The following is a 21,021-nucleotide window of genomic DNA, read 5'->3' as shown; positions in this document are numbered from 1 at the left end:
ATGGTAGATGCTTGACACATGTTTGCTGAGACGATAAATTCAGATAGCAGAAGATAAAGATCAAGAGCACAGAAAGGGAAATCAGGAAGGTGTTATGAAGAAGGAGAGGAAAAAGAATTGATGTGAGAAGCAGAAAATAATCTTCGAGATACCAGGGCAAAGAAAAAAATCTGGATGAGGCTGCATGATCAAGAGGTTGTCTTGCATAACAAATCTCTAGTTAAAGGTAATATGAAGCTTCAATGCAGAACAAACAGCACTTTCCTCAGAGACAAATGAGATGGAGAGGAGTCAGAAATGTGAGTCTCTAAATGTGCTGGAACAATGGGCGTTAGGGGCCAGCACCGTCATCGGTGAGAGGAAATGAGGGCACGTGCCAAATCAGAAGAGAAAGAATGGAATCATGATTTTGAGAATAACAAAAATGTGTGAAGGAATATGGCCTGGAAGATAAAAATCATGACATAAAAATAAAATGGGAAAACAAGAAAAAGAAATCTGACGAATAAAAGTGGAGTTGTTACCCATCCATATGTGTGTTTGCCCACAATGCTATTGTTTAAGCAGTGGAGAAAGGATTATAGGTAAACAAAATATGCAAATGTAGTTCATAATGAAAAATCTTTTGATGAACAACTGAGATAATCATTGTGAAAATTCTCTGAAAAAATACAAAATGTTCTGGAAATGCAAGGTGGCATAGTTATCATTCTAAGGTGCGAGCATCCAGTAGAAGTTTCTGTGTGTCCTAAGAAAATTAGCTCTTGGCGGGTTGCATTGGCTCATGCCTGTGATCCCAGCACTTTGGGAGGCCAAGGTGGGCAGATGCTTGAGCTCAGGAGTTTGAGACCAGCCTGGGCAATATGGTAAAACCTCATTCTGTGAAAAAAAAAATACAAAAATTAGCTGGGTGTGGTGGCATGCACCTGTAGTCCTAGTTACACAGGAGGCTGAGGTGGGAGGATCGATTGAGCCCAGGAGGTGGAGGTTGCAGTCAGTTGAAAGATTGTGCCACTGCACTCCAGCCTGGGTGACAGAGTGAGACCCCATCTAAAAATAAAAGGAAGGAAGGAAGGAAGGAAGGAAGAAGGAAGGAAGGAAGGAAGGAAGGAAGGAAGGAAGGAAGGAAGGAAGGAAGGAAGGAAGGAAGGAAGGAAGGAAGGGAGGGAAGAAAAACTGGCTCTCTGAGCACTGATCATTGGTAATTAAACAAAGTCCCAAAGTACCCTTCCTTCAGCTTGAGACCGCTCTCAAGAGGTAGGCTCTCCCAGTCTGGGTCTTGGAGGAGACCAATGCATGCCAGCTTCATGCACTAGGTACCCTGGGGAAGTTGGAAGAAGTCAGCTTGAGTCTCTGGCTGCAATACATAGAGCCAGAAAAGAGAAACAGAATGAAGGGAGCAGAGAAACAAAGGAGAGAAAGGAGGTATATCTAACATTACTGAGTGCCTACTGTGTGCCAGGAACTGGGCATATGCAATTTCATTTAACTGTCAGTATAACTGTACTTAGCTTTAGACTGGCCCAATATCATATTCAGTGTTGGAGTTCCTCACACCCCTCTGCAAGCTTCACTCTACACTCTTTCCTTAGGATTGCACCCATGGCCAAAACTCTCATAATAACTTATGAAAAGCCATAAGCTCGGTCTTCTCTGAGCTCCAACCATTATACATCTAACTCAACTCAGATATCTCAAACGCACCTCAAACTCTTCAAGTCCAAAATAGATGACTTGAAACTCATCCCCAAACCTGATCCTCTTCTGGTGCTTCCTGTACCAGGGACCCCCATCCCCAAACTATCACCCCCATGCAGGTGTGCCTGAAACCTAGGAGTCTTTCTTGGCACACTATTATCTTCCATCACTGTCCCATATCCAATCCATCCAAGTTCTATTTATTTTACTTCCTAAACATCTCTCGAACGAATCCACTCCCCTAACTTTCCATCTTCCTCTCTCTGCCTAGACCAAGCTACCATCATTTCCCACCTAGACTGCTGCAGCAGCATCAGGCATCTCCTATCTGCTCCAGCCTCCTCCTGTTGGTTCTCCACATAGAAAGCAAAAGGACAAATCTGACTGTGTCTCCACCTCTAATCACACCCCACCAGATTTGAATAAACCATTTGAATGGATTCTCATCACTCTTCAGAGAAAGACCACAGTCCTTCACATGGCCTGCAAGGTCTGGCAAGATTCAGGCCCTCCCCCGTTTTCACCCAGCCTTCTTCCCTGTCTACTCTCCAGTCCTCCCACTGGCCTGGTCTCAGTTCTTGGCCTCCTGCCAAAGGGCCTTTGCACGTGCAGCTTCTTGTATATCCACTTCTCCACCTCGCAACTCCGACTTATCCTCCAGATAGTAGATCAAAGGTCCTCTTAATGGAAGCCTTCCTTGACACCTGGATAGATCAATTCCCCTATAATCTCTCTTAAGACTCAAATTATTTTCTTAAAACACTTTTAAAAGTTTTAATTTTACATTTATTTAAGCAACATTTGCTTAATGTCTGTCTTCCCTAGTCAGACTACAATCTCATGAGAGCAGAAATTGTGTGGCTTTTCTCTGCCCTGTGTGCCCAGCACTCAGATGTGCTTGCTTCTTCATCCCCTACCTTAGGGCATGTAGCTCCCTTCCTGTGCTACTCACACACACCCTGTATGCGTCACCAGCTCCTGCTCATCCTTCAAGATGTTCCCTTCCTCTCCTCAACATTCTTGTCTATTTCTTTGACCTATGACTGTTCCCACCTTTAACCTTGACCTGGGTTTGGTGTGGTTTAAGAAAGATTTGAGTTTTTTTCTATCCTGTATTTTTTTCTGCCACTACACCTAACACATGAATATTATTATTAATTATCCACCCATGAATATTATTATTAATTATCCACTGCTTCAAACATTTATATATTATTTGATTTCTGGATAAGAAAGTGTAAAAGCAATGGAAGAAATCACTAACCGAAAGAAAATCAGTAAGTTTGATTACACCAAATTTGAAACTTCTGGACATCAGAAACCATTCTAAACAAAGCTAAAAAGCAAATGACAAGACTGGGGGAAAATATACACAAAAATATGACAAAGGGTTATTATATTTAATATATAAAGAGCTCACATAAGTCAAGAAGAAGAATACTAAAATCCCAGTAGAAAAATGGGCAAAGGGCATAAATATGCACAAATAGCTAATAAACACTAATGTTAAGCCATTGTTCACCTATCAAATTAGGAAAACATTAAATCCTGATGAGGGTGAAGTGATCAATTGCTAGTGTCCCAGGAAAAAAATGAGAAAGCACTTTTTCAACTTCAATTGCGCCCTACCACCTAGAGAAAAAGTCCAAAAACCTCAGCAAGTCCTATGAGACTCTCCAGAGTCTCATCCTCACCCTCCTCTCCAGTCTCACCTCCCACGGTGCTCCAGCTCCCACCTGACGCTTGCAGTACTGAAGCAGCTGACATGTCCTGTCCATGGCATGGAATGTCATGTCTGCACAGATGGCCTTGCCTGGATGTCCTGTCCTCCACTTCCACCTTCCCCAACCCCACCCTGTCTTCTCCTAAAGCCTATTCCTCCTTGACAGGCGATTCTGAGATGTCACCACCTTTAGGAAACTCTCACAACCTGGGTTTGATGGCCCTGCTCTGCACCATCATCACACACACATCCCCTCCCTTAGCCCTTACCACACTGTATTGAAAATGACTCTTTATGGTTTTCTTTCCACCTTAGATCATATGCACCTCAAGAGAGGCATTATCTTTTTATTCATTCCTGCGTCTCTGGGCCTAATCCAGTGCAAATGCTCAACAGATGACTCTTGAACTAATCAATTATGTAATAAATCAATTATTCTATTTTGCACCATAAATTTTTGCCACTATTCTGGTAAATGCAAATTTTATTCTAAATGGATACAATTAAGTCATTTTGGAAGGAGAAGAAATATCCCACCCATGCCCCAGCCCTCATTTTAGTACTCATGTTCTATCATCTTTCGGGTTATGACCAATCAGTGGGCCATGAAATTAATTCATGGGTCACGACCACCATTTTTTTCATGAAAAAGATTAGAACTAGAAGAGAATGGAATGAGTCTTATGTATGTTCCTTCCCCTCCATGATGGATTTCCTACCTGCTGCAGCCAGGCAGAAAGATGCGCCAGTTAAAAACACAAGTTGGGGAGTTGAAGATCCTGCTCTGATTCATGCTCATTTTGAGACTCCAGGAGAGTTACTGATCTTTCTGCTTCCATCTCCTTACCTGTAAAATGGGTATAATAAAAATACAAATAGGATGAAACAGGAGGAACCAGTTTTGCCTCAAATTCTCAAAATTGCCCATCAGCCTTTCTGGTAGGCAGAAAGAGACAGAGTGAGACCCACCAGAAGCAAATGCAACACAACCATATTACTTCCCCCAGCACTTTCTGTGTGTGTGTATATGTGTGTGTTTTGAGACAGGGTCTCACTGTGTCACCCAAGCTAGAGTGCATTGGCTCTATCAAGATTCACTGCAGCCTCCATCTCCCAGACTCAAGTGATCCTCACACCTCTGCCTCCTGAGTAGCTGGGACCATTTTCTGTTCTGATGCCTGATTCCCTCTTCCTCCTTGTCAAGTCTCCATTCAGGCAACAGCTCCTCCCTGACTATTTCAACCCCACCCCTGCCCTGTTCCTGCTCTGTGTGCCCACGGCCCTGTCCTGTGGTCCCCTCCATCACAGTGTTGGCTACACCCATGGCTCAAGCAGCTGCTCATTTGTCTCTCTTGCTCCTCAAGGGGAGTGATTGTGCCTTTTGTTTCATAGCTCCAGCATCCAGCATGACCCTTCCTCCACAGTAAGCTCTTGGTATGCATTTATGGGAGATAAGGGGGAGATCAGGAGGATAGAAATTCTTCATCGGACACTTTCCCCACATTTCCAAGGTCATAAAGCAATGCAGGGGGTTTTGAACTGCAGGCCATTTTCTAAAGGTCCGCTCATGTGGGCATGCAGGGTCCCTGAAAAGAAGGAACTCCTGGAATGAGGCAGGTCAGGGTGAGCACCAGGGTAAGTCAGATGTCAAGAACATGTGTTCCCTCTCAGCGATCTCACCAGCTGGGGAGGTTCTCTGGAGGAATGTGAGCTTGCACAATCAACCCTCTGAACACTGATAAGAGGCTGACGGCTTTATACATCTCCATATGCATGGACTTGTGGTGGTGCAAAGACAAGGCTACTCTCCCTACTGCAGTGATTCCAGACTTTTAGCCAGTCAGTTCCAGAGCTCATGAACAGAAGCTGCTGCTTGGGCCAAGCCATGGTAACTGAGGTGATGCCATCTGGGTCAGCAGCACCAAAGAATGGGAAGCTGTGGAGAGGGAGGGGTTAACATTGGCTAATCAGAACCAGGCACACAGTTGGGCAGCTCACACATACCCTTTCACTTGATTGACATACCAACCCAATGACAGTAGCCTTGATCATACAGATGAGAATGCTAAGGGCCAGAATGTTAATAACTTGTCTAAGCTCACACTGTAAGTCACTGAGCCCAAATTTAAACCTAATTCTGTCTAACTTCAAATATCTTGTTCTCTTCACATTGAATTCCTATCTCCAAGTAATTTCTTCTTCATCAGAATTTGAGTCCGATGCTCCTATTCCAGGCCAGGGGAAAGGGAGACGTGGAAGGAAGGCTCTACCACCATGTACATACACAGACACAAGTGAACTAGGGATTTAGGAATATATCTGTTGCTGGGAAACCATGCCTGGCACAGAGACAGTCCTGAGATCCCTGGCACTCATCCACGAGCCCCTTCCAAGGGAGGAAGTAACTTCAGCCAACTCCCAAAGGGCCTAGAGGAGTGGCATTGCCTCCTACCCCAAAGACTGCTTCCACTTCAACCATCAGCCACCAACACCAACTTCTTTATCCAGATGCTTCTATTTTTTTTTATTTTTATTTATTTACTTATTTATTTTGAGATGGGGTTTTTCTCTTGTATCCCAGGCTGGAGTGCAGTGCCACGATCTCAGCTCACTGCAACCTCCGTCCCCCAGGTTCAAGTGATTCTCCTGCCTCAGCCTCCTGAGTAGCTGGGATTACAGGCACCTGCCACCATGCCCAGATAATTTTTTGTATTTTTAGTAGAGATGGGGTTTTGTCATGTTAGGCAGGCTTGTCTCAAACTCCTGACCTCAGGTAATCTGCCTCCCTTGGCCTCTCAAAGTGCTGGAATTACAGGCATAAGCCATCGTGCCCAGCCTATTCAGAGGTTTCTTACTTGTCCAGCACTAGAAAGAAAAACTACACAGCAAAGGGTTCAGAAATCCTACAGTCCAGCAGACACCTCCAACGTCAACCTCTCCTCACAAATGAAAGGGCAGCATCTCAGGATCAAGAAAACCAGTGTGCCAGGACTTGCCAGGACTCTGAGAAGGTAATCAACATTGGGCATTGCTTCAGAGGTGCAGGGAAAGCTCTCCACCCCCACGCGCACACCGGGCGGGTGGTATTTCAGATGCCAATTCAGAACTGCTTCTCTTTGGCTTAGGGCTCTGGTGCAGGTTAAAATGCAGGGCACACTTACAACTGTGGCAGCCATTGCAACCTTAGCATGAATTGGTTTCCAGTCTAATGAAAGCAGGCTTTGACAGGGAGGTAAAAAGACAAAAATAGGAGGCCTCTGGATGTCTACTGTGGAGGCCTAAATTAGAAAAGTCAAAGTGGCTTTGTATACATTTCCCATTCACAGCTTGACAGCACAGGAAATTCACCACTTAATGTTTTTAGGGTTGATGGAAGCCAACAATCCAATAAGGTGTCCCCTGGAATGCATCCAGAATCCATCCTTTAGGCCATGAGAGTCGAGCTCCAGCTTCCCTCTCCTGACTCAGTCCCCCACCTGGGGTTTGGTGTACATGGTGCAGGTTGCGAGTGGCCTTTTTCCTGGAGAGAATGATGTGCCCAAATGGAAAGACAAACCAGGTCCCAATCTTGGATTTGGGAATATGGGTTCCTGGTTCCCTAGAATGGGGAATCTTCTCACTCCAGTTAGGACAGAGAAAATGACCTGGGAATAGATAAGCCCCTCCAAATATGCTTAGCAGCGTAGACTATGAACCCAGGCAGCCCCTGTACCAGGCTCCTCTCCCAAGAGCAAGCTGGCTCTGAGAACCTGAGAGGTGAAGAACTTCAGGCTTTCCTACAGGTTTATGATAGAAATTATGCCATTTGGGTGTGTATCCAAATTATATAATTGTGATTCTGGGTCATAAAAATGCTCCTTGTCTTTCAATGTTTGCAAAATGAACAGATATTAAAAGTTTCAAGTCATAAAAATGCCCCTCATCTTGCAAAATTTGCAAAACGAACAGATATTAATATCAGAAGAAAGGGGGAACACATCCTTCATGTCATTGCTATTGTTAACGTGGAAACTACTTCATAATGGTATCTTCACTTCTGCCTCAACTCCAAGAGGTCTTTAAATATATTACATATATATTTTGGAGACAGAGTCTCACTCTGTTGCCCAGGCTGGAATGCAGTGCTGCAATCAGGGCTCACTGCAACCTTCACCTCCTGGGCTCAAGCGATCCTCTCACCTCAGCCTCCCAAGTAGCTGAGATTGCAGGCATGTGTCACCATGCCCGACTAATTTTTGTAGTTTCTGTAGAGATGAGTTTCACCATGTTGTCCAGGCTAGTCTCAAACTCCTGGGCTCAAGCAATCCACCCACCTTGGCCTCCCAAAGTGTGAGGATTACATGTGTGAGCCACTGTACCCAACCTAAATATCTCAGTTTGAGACATACACAGAAATCATCATCAGGATTCTTAGGCTCTCTCTTTCCATCTAAGTATGTCCCACCATACACCATGCATATGAATTTGACTCAATAACCACACACTTGAGGGAAACATAAGTATAAATTTACTATCCACCTAGTGGTAGCTAGGTAAAATTGCAGGCATAATGATAAAAAAAGAAATCAACTTGGTAGTACTCAGCTTCAAACCCAAACCTGTAAGGGGGAGGAGAGATTCAGATGCCTCAGGGACCAGGCAGATAATACATATAAATGAAACAGGCCAGGTGAGAGAGTACAAGCCTTGTCAAAATAAGCAACTCCTACTTAGTTTCAACTGATTGTCCTCTTCTGAAAATGCAGATCAGAATCGCCACACTTTCTGACTGATGGAGAGAGGCCGGAAATTCTAATTTTAATGTGAAACCTCTTGATTTCTTAGACAGTGGCTCAATTTTCTTCAAAATACTAAGTGAGCTAAATAAAGCTGACAGTCCACCAGTTTTCAACGTTCCTCTGTGCAGAGAGTGAAGGGCATCTCCCCTAACTGTAGTGTTAGACTGCCACTCACCAGCCACAATTTGCAATTGCAACAGAGGCATAAACTGACAGGGATCTTCTGCTTTACTATGCACACACAGCTGAACTCTTAAGCCATAGAGAACAACTAACTTTACAGGAAAAGGTGGAAGGCTAAGCTGAGCCACCCTGAGCCACCCAGGGATGGCAGCAGGGGCCTTCATGGCTAGCTGCTGGCCTGTAAGCACTAAATTGCAGACTGCTCCTGCAGGAAGCCTTCGGGGCCTGGGAGGCATCTATCTGGCTCAGAAGCTAGGGCTGCTTCTCGAAGGACTTCCAAATGCTCCTCAGCAGCCGAGAGTGACTGGTCAATCCAGTCCAGGCCCCCGGTCAGATGGCAGGCATTCCTTGTCACCAGCACCAGATGACTGACAGACAGGAGCAGGGCAGTCGTCCTAGAGAAAAAAAAATTAGGATCAGGTTTCCTAGGAAATTAGGGACTTTACACAAAAGCCCAAATAGATAGACTTTTAAACTAGTATTCCCCAAACTGCACTACACACCCTTCCCTAGGATGTTGGTAGGTATGTAATTTAAAGTTGGTTCCATGCTCAAATAAATCTGGAGATGACTGGGTTAAACAAAGTTAACTGAAGCCTGTCTCAGAGCCTTCTGAGATTTACCTGATACAGCTCCAAGAGGAGACTATAATAGGTTGTTTCTCTTAAGCTTATTTAAGGCTGTGGAAGCCATTTTCTGCAGCACGCCTATTAACATCTCCCCAAAGAGCGCCTTGTGAAACAGTAGGATATGGGCAATCGAGGAGCACATCCCCAACTGCTGCCCACTTAAACGTAGGACAGACACACCCTCAACTGAACATTCCTTATTGATTACAAATCAGTAAGGTCCAGGGCTGGTTTACCCAACTCAAAAAAATTAATTAATTAATTGAAAACCAAAGTGAACAGTATTTTTCAGTGTTGAAAGATTCGCTATAGAATACCTTTTATATAGTGAGTACCATGATACATTTGAGAACGCATTACAGATTATTAACCCATAGACAAAGCTGGGGCAGCAGTAGGAGTGAGGCAGAGAAACCAAAGCTGAGGCACTGTGACCCACTGCTGATCGGGCCACTGTTACATGCGTATGAAACGGTCATATAAATCCAAGGCAGGAAAGAATCTATATTTCTTAAATGGGTTGCATCTGGTACAGGAACATAACAATTTCATAGGGCTAAGTACACTGTGTGTACGAGCATGTCTGGTGGCAGGTGAGCATAGCTGTGGCTGACCTGTCACCTCCATTCTCACTGCTCTGGAAACCACTGCCCCACTGCCCCACTAGGCACCACTCACAGCTAAGGCATGCCTGTTTCTGGGGTCCAAAAATCAGAGGGGGGAAGGGGTAAGGTGGAAGGGAAGGCACAGTTAGGATGTAACATGGCCGATGTCTAATCATAAAAATTTAAAATCTAAGACTGGCTCTTTCTTCTCTTGGGTTTCAGGAGAGGACTGGCCTCTATCACCAGTCAGGCGCCACTCACTGAAGTAAATGGCACCCAAGGCAGTCTCAGGAAGCTGCAAAGCCACCCTCCAAACACAAGCCAGTCAGCCAGCCTCACAGATCTAATAAAACTGTTGTGGACCTCAACATGAAAAAGGGAACATGTGCCCCGCCCCCACTCTCACCGTGCGTCCAGGAGCTTGGGGTCCAACGGAGGGTACATCGACTTCACAACATCATCCACCCTGTCCAGAGGAAAAAGGTTAACTTCACTTTCTTGATCTCCTTTCTCCTTCCTTCCTTTTTTTTATTTTTTCTTTTTGAGACAGGGTCTCACACTGTTACCCTGGCTGGAGTGCAGTGGCATGATTTCAGCTCACTGCAACCTCCACCTCCTAGGTTCAAGCAATTCTCCTGCCTCAGCCTCCCAAGCAGCTGGGATTACAGGCACTTGCCACCATGCCCGCCTAATTTTTGTATTTTTAAAAGAGACAGGGTTTCACCATGTTGGCCAGGCTGGTCTCGAACTCCTGATCTCAGTTGATCCACCCACCTCAGCCTTCCACAGTGCTGGGATTACAGGTGTGAGCCACTATTCCCAGCCCCATTCTTCCTTTCTATCTTTATTCCAATTCTTTTCTGTTGATATTCCACACCCAGTCTTTAATGGTTCTTTCTCCAATTGCTTCTGCATTCTCAGACACTTAGGCACAAACACCTCTTTGTAGAGACTATTTTGTTTCCCAGTTTTGTTTCAGTTCCAGTGGTTTTTAAAAATACAGTCATACATATGGAATGATGTTCAAGGTTACTACTATATTAAAAAGGCAAACTGCCAAATAATATATAAAGCTCGATCTGTCATTTGCATAAAAATAGATAAACAAAAGCTCTGAAATGTGGGGTTGGGAAGGGCCTGCAGAACACTCACCACTTAATAGTGGCTACTTCCTACAACTGGGAGGGGGTAGACTTTCCAGATCATCTATGTCTGCAGTATTTTACATTTTTACAAGTATTGATTACTCTTGTATTTGGGGAACAATCATACAAAGCTAAAGGTATACAAGACACTGAAAAAGAAAGCCATGAGTTTAATCTGGCTTCAAACTGCCATACTGGATTTCTTCTACCCGTGGTTAATTTTTTAAAATCAAGTTCAGAAAGGACCTACAATTCATTCTAATTTGTGTGGTACAACGTTTTGCTCCAAATCTTTGCTTGTGAACACTCAATAGGAAGAAAAAATAAAGATGTATTGTTTGATTTCTGAAAGCACTTGAAAAAAAGATGGCTTCAAACACTCATATTCAGGGCTGTGGAGCTGGTGAGGACATGCAGAGACACAGTCACCCTCGGCGCCTGTCTCAGTCAGCCCCTTTCTCTAGTGCCCTGGAGCTGAAGCCATCTCCTCGAGACTAATAGGCCACCAACACACTGTGTGGGATAAATGGAGCAGGAAAAACAATGGGGACAAAACATGGCCAGAAGGAGAAAGAAATATGAGGGTAAAAGGACAAAGCGAGGACCCTGGCTGAATTATGGCAGGAAGCATTCTAGAAGTAGTCCGAGGCGCTCTTTAGGATGGGCCTGTGAGCACCAGGAGAGGTCCTCTCTCTGGACAATGCCACACCCTCACCTTAGCACCAGTGCTGATCCCACTCACCCAGGCCCACACAGAAACCTCAGCCCCCTCAAAGTGCTGCTTTGTAACCCACATCACAGGAATCTGCCTGGCCTCTGGCTGGCTCTTAGAAGGTACAGAGAGGATGATGAAGGGTCTAGCGGATACCACAGTGCAGAATCTTTAAAAATAATGGAAATTGAGGCCGGGCACGGTGGCTCACACCTGTGATCCCAGCACTTGGGAGGTGGAGGCAGGCTGATCATCTGAGGTCAGGAGTTCGAGACCAGCCTAGGCAACATGGCGAAACCCTGTCTCTACTAAAAATACAAATATTAGCCTGGCGCAGTGGTGGGCACCTGGAATCCCAACTACTCAGGGGGCTGAGGCAGGAGAATCCCTTGAACCCAGGAGGTGAAGGTTGCAGTGAGCTGAGACCGAGCCACTGCACTCCAGCCTAGGGGACAAAGGGAGACTCTATCTCAAAAATAATTAGCCAGGCACAGTGGCTCACACCTGTAATCCCAGTACTTTGGGAGGCCAAGGTAGGTGGATCACCTGAGGTCAGGAGTTTGAGACCAGCCTGGCCAACATGGTGAAACCCTGTCTCTACTAAAAATTAGCCAGGCGTGGTGGTGGGTGCCTGTAATCCCAGCTACTCAGGAGGCTGAGGCAGGAGAATCGCTTGAACCCAGAAGGCAGATGTTGTAGTGAGCCAAGATCACACCACTGCACTCCAGCCTGGGAGACAGGGCGAGGCTCTGTCTCATAAAATAAATACATAAGTAAATAAATAAATAAAATAATGTAGAAGGAATGCCTGGTGTCCACCCAGAGCCTGAGATGCGGGTTCTTATAAGGCCAGGGGTTGACCATGTAGCTACACCCCACTGGGTCAACTCCAGAGAAAGCCAGGAACTGTTCTGGGCTGAGTCCCTCCCTGGATTATCCCCTCCTACTCTCTCACCTCACTGAACTACCTGGACGGAGTTCAAGCTGCCTAGGTCATGTCTTCTCTCAGAGGAGCTCACATGGCAACCCCGAAAACTGGTCGTTTTTATTTGGTTAATCTTGAGGCAGAGAAAGGGCTGGTTCCTCGTGATTTACCCGGGGCCATGGCAACAAGAAACATGTGGGCCCCTGGAACTCACAGCGGTGCCATTGTTTCACCAAGCAGACAGAGGTGCCCTCCTGGGTGGGTGGACGGGCCAGGTGGCTGGCAGAGAAAACATCCTGGCCCCAGCCCTCATCTCAGGCACATCAGCATACCAGCCATCAGATGGCAGCACACACTTAGCACAGCCCTTGGCTCTAAGAAAAAGGCTTTATTTTTCTTCACAGAATCAAGCCCAAATGAAGGGGTGTCGCTGTTGACTGCAATCCTGCTGGTTGCCTCCCACATGGGATTTTGCAGGCAGCCTGGAATTTGGGAGGTTGAATGCCATATGGCTTCAGCTCCCACCCAGTGCTGGAGGCTGCTGGCCTGGGCCAGGGATGGGGCAGTGGGCACAGCCAGAGTAGGTCCCTCACGATAGACTCAATTCAGGTTCAGGCAGAGACGCGGGTGTGGGCATCTGTGGGAAACACCGGCCTGGGAAAAAGTTGTGGCCAGGGGAGCTAGTGTGCAGCTGGGAAAGAGGAGCCGCCATGGGCTCTGCAGGGCAGAGGTCTAGGACAGAGTCAGGACTAGGCACCTGCTGGAGCTTTCTCAAAGCCCTCTCAAATGGGTCATGCTGCAGGTGAGGATGCTGGGAGCCCACCTTAGCTGGGAAGTCTCAGTATCTAAACCCTCCTGCTCACTCTGTAAATGTGTGGTAAACAGATAACTAAAGTTGCCTGTGCACTGTTTTGCAGAAGAGCCCGGCTCTGCGGCTACCCCAGCTTCCAGCCCCTCTTCCCTCGTGGAGTGTGGGACCACCAGGCCACCAATCGCTCACCTGGGGCTGATCCGCTTGGCCACCACAATGATGTCGCTGACACTGGCTGAAGTCTTCATCTTGGCCCCAGAGCCCATTGTCATGGCAACAAGCTTCTCTGTCAGAGTGTGACAAATCTAATGCAGCAGGGAGGAGAGAGATGAGGGCTCACCAGGCTCCACTCAGGGCCTCCCCACCCCCCTCCCCACCGCCCCTTGAAGACAAATCAGGCCCTGCCATGAGTCTCATCGCAGCTGGCCCCCTAACGTAACAGCCAAATGGATGTGAAAAGTACAGAGATGAGAAGAAATGGGTGGGAAGCGGCAAAAGCAAAGGGCATGGCTGGGAGAGGAAGTGCAGTGGGGGGTGCAGATCAAGGGCAGGGTGTTGGCTCTGAGAAGTCTAAGCCGAAATAATCTGTCTAAGAAAAATCATGTGCTCCAATTTCACCTTCTCACTTAGAGGAAAAACCTACTTTCTTTTTCTATTCCTTCATCTCATGGTTTAGTCTCCCACAAGAATAAACAGCTCCAGCAGGACACCCTCAGGAACGGAGATGGATAAAGGGCAATTGTTCCCTTTACACACATGCTCCAGTAACTGCACTTAGTTCAACAATTTTCTCAGGTAATATATTAGCATGTTTGTCAAGCGGATGATGAAAGGACCTCACGAAAATCAGGAAAAAGGCAAGACTGACATACAGCCTTCTTCATTGTCCACCCACAGAGCTGGCCACCCTACAGCTTGCTTCCCCTTTCCAGGCCTCCCCACGATAGAACCAACGAACCTGGTGCACCTCTGTCCACGGCAAAGAAGCACCTCTCCCTGACCTATACTTGGAGCTGGAAAGTACAGAGAAGCTCAAAGTCCCACACAGGAGTTAGCCCAGACCCCTCTCCCTGCTCCTACCACAGAAACGCAAGGGCAGGCCACCTAGCAAAAGGTTCTTATAGCCCAAAAGGAGACTTAGAAGCCTTCTCCTTTGATCTGAGGTTCCCAGGTAGAAACTGATTCCAATTCAGTATAACTCCCTTCAGCTGATTCATCTCACACCACAGGTGCCATTTATCCTCCTAATAGACAAGGGTAGGAGACAAAACCCAGGCCCAGGACACATCTTGGCTGGGAGAAGGGAAATGTAGTATAGCATCGTTCTCTATTCATTATGCCTACCTAGCTGTATCAATAACCATACTTATATCTATAGCCGTATTTGTATATCCAAAGAGCTTCTTGGAATTAACTAAGCCTGGAATATGAGATGATAACTTCCTACTAGGCATTTATCCATCTCCTGAGACACAGCCAAAGAAGAGGTGGGGTAAAGAACATTTTATTAATAATACCTTCTACTGAATAACACTTAAGACAGTTATTTCTTTTGAAATCTTGAATAAGTATTCATCAAAGAGATAAATGTGTGATTACTTAAGTTACTGATATAAAAAAAAAAAAAATCTGATATTTGCAACTGCCGAGTATTTCAGTATAATTATTAGTCTATTAGGTAGGATACTATCAGGCAACAATTGAAGACAAATGCTAAAACCATAAAATTATCCAAAATGCAAATTGGATGCAATTTTTCAAAGATTCCAGGCATTCAAAGAAAAAAATCCTCTGTCTTCAGACTGAAGTATGTCTGGTTTGGTTTTGTAACACTGATCGTTCCATTTGGCTGACTACAGTCATAGCCAAAGAGGGCTAGTGATGACTCTCTAGTCACAGCAAAAATCCATATACAGAAAGCAACTCACCGTACAGGCCTAAACTCTCTGTTAGTGAAAAAAAAGAGGGCAGGGAGAAGCAGGAAAATCCCATTTCTCTTGGCAGCTCCCTGGTCTCAGGCATCCACAGCTTTCTCCATGGTGGGTGAAATGGTGGTTACCTACCTAGGCTGTCTTTTCCAGGTTATTGTATTAAGAAGACCAGATGAAATAAAGCCTTTGAAATAGCCTTGAGACTCTGTAAATAACCAGTGTAGGCCAGAGGGGAAGTAAACCGCAAAAATTCCAAGTGTCAGGTTAAGGGAAAGGCCTCTTGCGAGGGATCAGTGCCCTATCTAAGGTCCCGTTCTACTCTGTCTAAGCACAGCAGTGCTTTGCAACTCCCCATCATCCCACAGAGAAATGAGAGAGGGTTACCTTCAAGATGGCAATGCAGTGGGACATGAGACCCCTGAGGAAACAAGAAGAAGTCATCAGTGCTCATTTGGAGGGGCTGACCACCCTCCAGCTCCCACCCCTGCTCCTCAACTCGCCCTGACCAGTGAGCACAGCCAGATACCACTAAGAGTGGGAATCCCTCAGTGTCAAAATGAACAAGCCCATGAGTTAAATGAGGGAGCACCTCCCTTTCCTTCCCCTCCCCACACCCAATCTCCTCTTCCAGCAAGTTCTACTGCACACCTAGTGAGGCATGCTTTATTATAATTCTCAAGCTTCTGGTAGACTGTTCCCCCTACACAATGTGTCCTTCCCCTGTGCTCAGCCTGGGGAACTCCTCCTCATCTTTCAAGACCCAAGTCAACAGGTACCTCCTCTGTGATATCTTCTGTGAGATCCAGCTTGACCTCCCCAGGCCAGGCAAACCTAGACACTGCCTTCGCCATGTGCCTACTGCACTGTGTGCAAGGATCTCTAATAGTTTCTGTGATACTGAGTGTAACTCTGTCTTTCCAACCATTTCAATATCCATAGCACCTGACCCAGTACCCTGCACATAATGCCCCATAAACATGTGCCCAGGGAATGGATGGCTAAATGGATAAGGCAATGAAGTAGCCACTTCTCAAAATGTAGGGGCTCCTGTTGGATGGAGGAGATCCCAAAGATCCGAAAGAAAAAAGCTGCATCTCTGGAGCCTGAGTGTCCAATTTATGGACACCTAAAGGATAACCCAAGCACATCAGCGTGGTTGAAACAACCTTGACCACACATCTATTACACTGAAGGCACAGGAAAGAGCAGCAAGTGACAGCTCTTTCCTGTGCCTTTCCATCCTTTGCCAGCAAAGGGCACCATTTGCCAGAAGCCTGGGGTGGGGGGTGCTGTGGAAAAGCAAATAGTCCCCGTGGCCTTACGAGGCATCTTCAATCCAGTCTTCGTTCTCCAGAATGGCCTCAATGTGAGGGTTGGTGATAACAACATCATCCAATTCTAACTCAGAGGGCTCAGACTGGGTCTCCATGGCACCGATGAGGTCCACAATGGGCCTGGAAGAAAAGCCTCCGTTAAATGGTTTCATGATAGGTGACTGCTGTTGACCCTCTCCTCACTGAGGCCCACATACACCGTAAAATAAGGATGGAGTTGATAAGTCAGAGCAGAGACTACTTGTCCCAGATCCAAACCTAAGCCTAGGGGGCTGTAGGTGAGGGCGGGGCACATGGCTAGACAGCGAGCTGGAGGGGCAGGCCAGGTGCACTAAAACAAAAGTGAAATGGAGTAAGATAAGCCACCAAGAGAAAGAGTCAGGTGTAACTACCTGAATACAAAGATGTTAGGGATATCCTGAAGGGACAAAATTATATCCTTCTACAACGGATTTTCCCTTTAATCCTGCATTTCATAGAGAGGCAATGGTTCCTATTACCCAAACCTACATGGGCTCCCTACCTGGTCTTCATAATAACTCCTGTGAACCACTCTGGCCCATCCCTATAACCCTGCCTTTTCCTAGTTACACTGGAAAAGCAAAAGAAGTAAAAACACCTTCAACTTTACAACAGGGTACTTTAGAAAATGAGATACCATGGCACTCTGTTCAACAGCAAAGCTTTCCTTGGTCATATAAATGGACATTTATAAGTTATGAACCGCTTGACAGAGATGCTGATAGAATTAAAACAGGACAAGAGAAACTAAGGGTTAGTCCCTGAAGGGTCTATCAATTAAAACATCCCTAAATTGAAAAAAGAATCCTGCTTACAAAATATATTTCATATAAAATGTATCACAAAGAAATCTGCTGGGCAGGCTGCACATGGCGGCTCATGCTTGTAATCCCAGCACTTTGGGAGGCTGACGCGGGCGAATCACCTGAGGTCAGGAGTTCAAGACCAGCCTGGCCAATATGGTGAAACCCCATCTCTACTAAAAATACCAAAATTAGCCACGTATGGTGGCACATGCCTGTAATCCCAGCTACGTGGGAGGCTGAGGCAGGAGAATCACCTGAACCCAGGAGGCAGAGGTTGCAGTTAGCCAAGAATTGCACCATTGCACTCCAGCCTGGGCAACAAGAGAGAAACTTCATCTCAAAAACAAAAAAAATATGCTGTGCAAAGAGAGAGACAGTCCTAAGTGGGGATTTCACAAAACCAAATGTTTGTTGCTTAGATGTGTGGCCAAAGTGTGGGCATCTGATTGCCGTTCCTGTGGGTCTGGTTGGAAAGTGATTTGGCTTGTCCAACTGCTAAGTAAGGTGGCCAGTTTGGGACAGATGGCTGAATCTGTATGCTAGGTGAACATGTTCCATGACTTTCTTCTTGGCTCAGGAAGCAGAGAAGGAGGTGACTCAGGATGTTGGGATACTTAAGGAACATTCTCAAACTCTGAGGTCTTTATAGAGAAGGACACCTGCAGGCACCATTTTAGAACCAAAAAGCTGAGTTAGAGTTGCCCAACACTGAACTATGAGCTCCTCTCTTTGTTTTGTTAGAGCCCACCCCTACTCCATCCCCTTCATGGGCTCACTCACTTAGAATCATAGCGCTGCAGCAGGTCTCGGGGCCGGCAGTAGCGCTGCCTGCAAACCAGCACCAAGGCTGCAAATGAAGCCAGAAAGATGGTGGCCAGCACACCGATGGCAACAATCACCACGGTCTCCATGCTTCAGGGGGCTCCTGACTCAGTCCCGCTCACATCCTCCTCACGGGCTAAAGCTTGAGAGAACATAAAGTCAGCAGATCTGGTAAAGACGCCATGAAAAACAGTGGGACAAGTGGGTCTTACCTGCTGGAAGTGGCAAATTGGGGGAGAGGATGGCAGGAGCTAGGTTCCTCCACAACACCTGCAGGGACCTGAGGGCGTGAAGAGAACCAAGGTACATTTTATGCCATGCCCCAATTTGCCTTTTCCTTTATCAGAAGAATTTGCTCCCCAGTTGGACTAGAATGGCTTTTTTTTTTTTTTTTTTTTTTTTTTTTTTTTTTTTTTTTTTTTTTTTTTTTTTTTTTTTTTTTTTNTAGCTCTGTCACCCAGGCTGGAGTGCCATGGCTGCAATGGCATGATCTCGGCTCATTGCAACCACTGCCTCCTGGGTTCAAGCGATTCTCCCGTCTCGGCCTCCCAAATAGCTGGGATTACAGGTGCCCACCACCACACCCGGCTAATTTTTTGTATTTTTAGTAGAGACAAGGTTTCACCATGTTGACCAGGCTGGTCTTAAATTCCTGACCTCAAGTGATCCACCCGCCTCGGCTTCCCAAAGTGCTGGGATTACAGGCGTGAGCCACCGCACCCGACCTTAAGACAGCTTTTTAGACCCTAGGCAAAAGGAAACATTTTAACTAGCAGTTGTTTTCACATCCATAAAAACCTGCATAAAAGAATACCACTAAAGAGGAGGAAAGATGGAACTGTATTTACTGAGGATCTAATCTGCACCAGGTACTTTGTTAACTCTTCCAACAATCCTATGAAGTGGACATTAGTAACCCCATTTTACAGTTGAGGAAACTGAGGTTCAGGGAGGTTACAGAATGTGTCCAATATGCAGTCAGGAGGTGGAAAGCCATCCACTTAGACTGAGATGGACATTCACTACACTTTTCCTTTCCAAGGAAGAAAGAGGACTGTTAAGGTCCTGAAAAGATTCTAATTGTCAGTTTCAGTGTTGGAAACTTAGAACTGGCATTAAAGTGTCCATTGCCTCTTGCCTGTTTTCACTCAGGAGACTCTTTCACATCTATTTCTTTTCCTCATAGAATTATTTTGTGTACAAAAGAAGAATGAAAGAAATCTGTGCATTTGTATATACTAGTATGTGCACAGAATAAATTTTTTTGGTATAAACACATGGATATGCACAAACAGACATAAAATGTAACTTGATAACAGCAGCTGCCTCTGGAGAGAGGAACTGGAGAACAGGGGGCTTTCACGCCTATTTTAAACTCATAAGCCAGGTGCCCAAGGGCATCTCACAGAAGTACATAGTCACTGTTATTTCATTGCAGGCCTCCTGCTGGCCTCTATGCAAGCATTCTCCCCTCTCTGGGCTTTAATTTCCCTACATGAAAAAAGGACACTCTGACTTAGGAGTTCTCACAATGCCAGGATGGTGCATTTCCTCTATTTGCACTTAATTCTATCCTCCATGTTTGAGGGTCCAAACGCTCTCAGTCACTATTCACTAAGTATTTACTGATCACTTATTATGCATCATGCACTGGAGACTGGAGATAAATAAGACAGAGACCCTGATCTTAAGGAGCTGGTGGGAGAGGCAGACAGGTGACAAATCACTTCAATTCCACGTTCCTGTGCTTCCTGCAGAAGAACACAGAAAGGAGAGTAACTGGGTTTGCATGACGCTTTCTGGGAAAGCCCTCTTCACAGCAGTGGTGATGCTTGAGATGGGTTTTGAAGGATGAGCAGGAGTTTGCCAGGTAGACAAGGCTGGGACATGCCTGGCTTAAAGTGCCAAGGCCTTTCTCAGAGGTCTCACAGAGCTGCTCTCCCACCTCGAGGTCACTTGACAGCAAGGGTGAGAAGCCTGGCATCTGCCTCTTTCATCTGTGCGTATCTCTGATTTTGTGAGGGATAGGGTGGGTGAGAGGGGTAATTATCAGGGTCTGCCTCTGTTTCTCTAGATACGTGTTTCTCTGTCAGTCCTTTTATCCACCTCAGTTGAGGCCTTTGGGCTTTCTGTCTCCTCTTAGTCTGCCTTTATCTCCGTTTCTCTCTCTACTCTTCTCTCCCTCCTCCTCCCCTTGTCCCAGGCTTCCAAGACCACACAGTTTCCTCTCTCTTCCTGTACGTTCTGAGCGTTTCTGAGTGTGTTTCTCTGGGTGTGTGAGCCAAGTGTGAGCTGAGTGTGTTTCCGAGTGTGTTTCTCCGAGTATGTTTGTTTTTGAGTGTGCATGAGCTGTGTGTTTTTCTATGTTTCTGTGTGTGAGCTGTTTCTCGGAGTGTGTTTCTGAGTGTGAGCTGTTTTTCTGTATGTGCTTGTGTGTGTGAGCTCAGTGTGTTTCTGAGTGCGTGTGAGCTGAGTGTGTTTCTCGGAGTGTGTTTCTGTGTGTGACCTGCTTCTCCTGAGTGAGCTTCTTCGTGTTCCTCGGAGCGTGTGTTCGCGGTCCTTCTCTGCAGTGTGTGTGTGTGAGGCGTTTCTTTGTGTTTTTCTTTCTCTGTATTCTTCCCTGCGTGTTGCAGGGCGAGTTTTCCTGTTTCTCTCAATCTCTTTCTCTCTCTCTCTCCCTTACTTTCCCCCTTCCCCTCTGGTTCTGGACCACAAGGACAGAACAGACCCAAGACGCTGCCCGCTTCCCCGTGCCCGTCCACCCAGGACGCCCACTCGGTCCCCGGGAAGGAGGGAGGGACCCCCAGCCCGCCCGCAGCGCTCCTGGGCGCGGCCCCGACTCTTTTCCCCAACTTCGGGCGCGCGGCCCCGCGGCGGGAACAAAGCTGCGGCGCCGGC

The 21,021-nt window shown here is 46.3% G+C and overlaps 1 protein-coding gene across 1 annotated transcript; it reads right to left on the bottom strand.

The window, feature by feature from the left end:
• Positions 1–7,905: 7,905 nt before the first annotated feature.
• TMEM98 (transmembrane protein 98) lies at positions 7,906–18,417 on the bottom strand. The gene is made up of 7 exons (XM_017542086.2): positions 18,336–18,417; positions 18,082–18,265; positions 16,463–16,594; positions 15,525–15,558; positions 13,399–13,514; positions 10,023–10,082; positions 7,906–8,777 (listed from the first exon to the last, which is right to left on the bottom strand). The coding sequence occupies exons 2-7, from the start codon at positions 18,210–18,212 to the stop codon at positions 8,570–8,572; spliced, it is 681 nt and encodes a 226-aa protein (XP_017397575.1). The 5' UTR covers positions 18,213–18,265; positions 18,336–18,417; the 3' UTR covers positions 7,906–8,569.
• Between the last annotated feature and the right edge of the window lie 2,604 nt (positions 18,418–21,021).

The sequence above is a fragment of the Cebus imitator genome, unplaced genomic scaffold, assembly GCF_001604975.1.
Source record: "Cebus imitator isolate Cc_AM_T3 unplaced genomic scaffold, Cebus_imitator-1.0 Scaffold140, whole genome shotgun sequence".
Classification (NCBI taxonomy): Eukaryota; Metazoa; Chordata; class Mammalia; order Primates; family Cebidae; genus Cebus; species Cebus imitator.
This window is presented reverse-complemented; position numbering and strand designations above follow the sequence as displayed.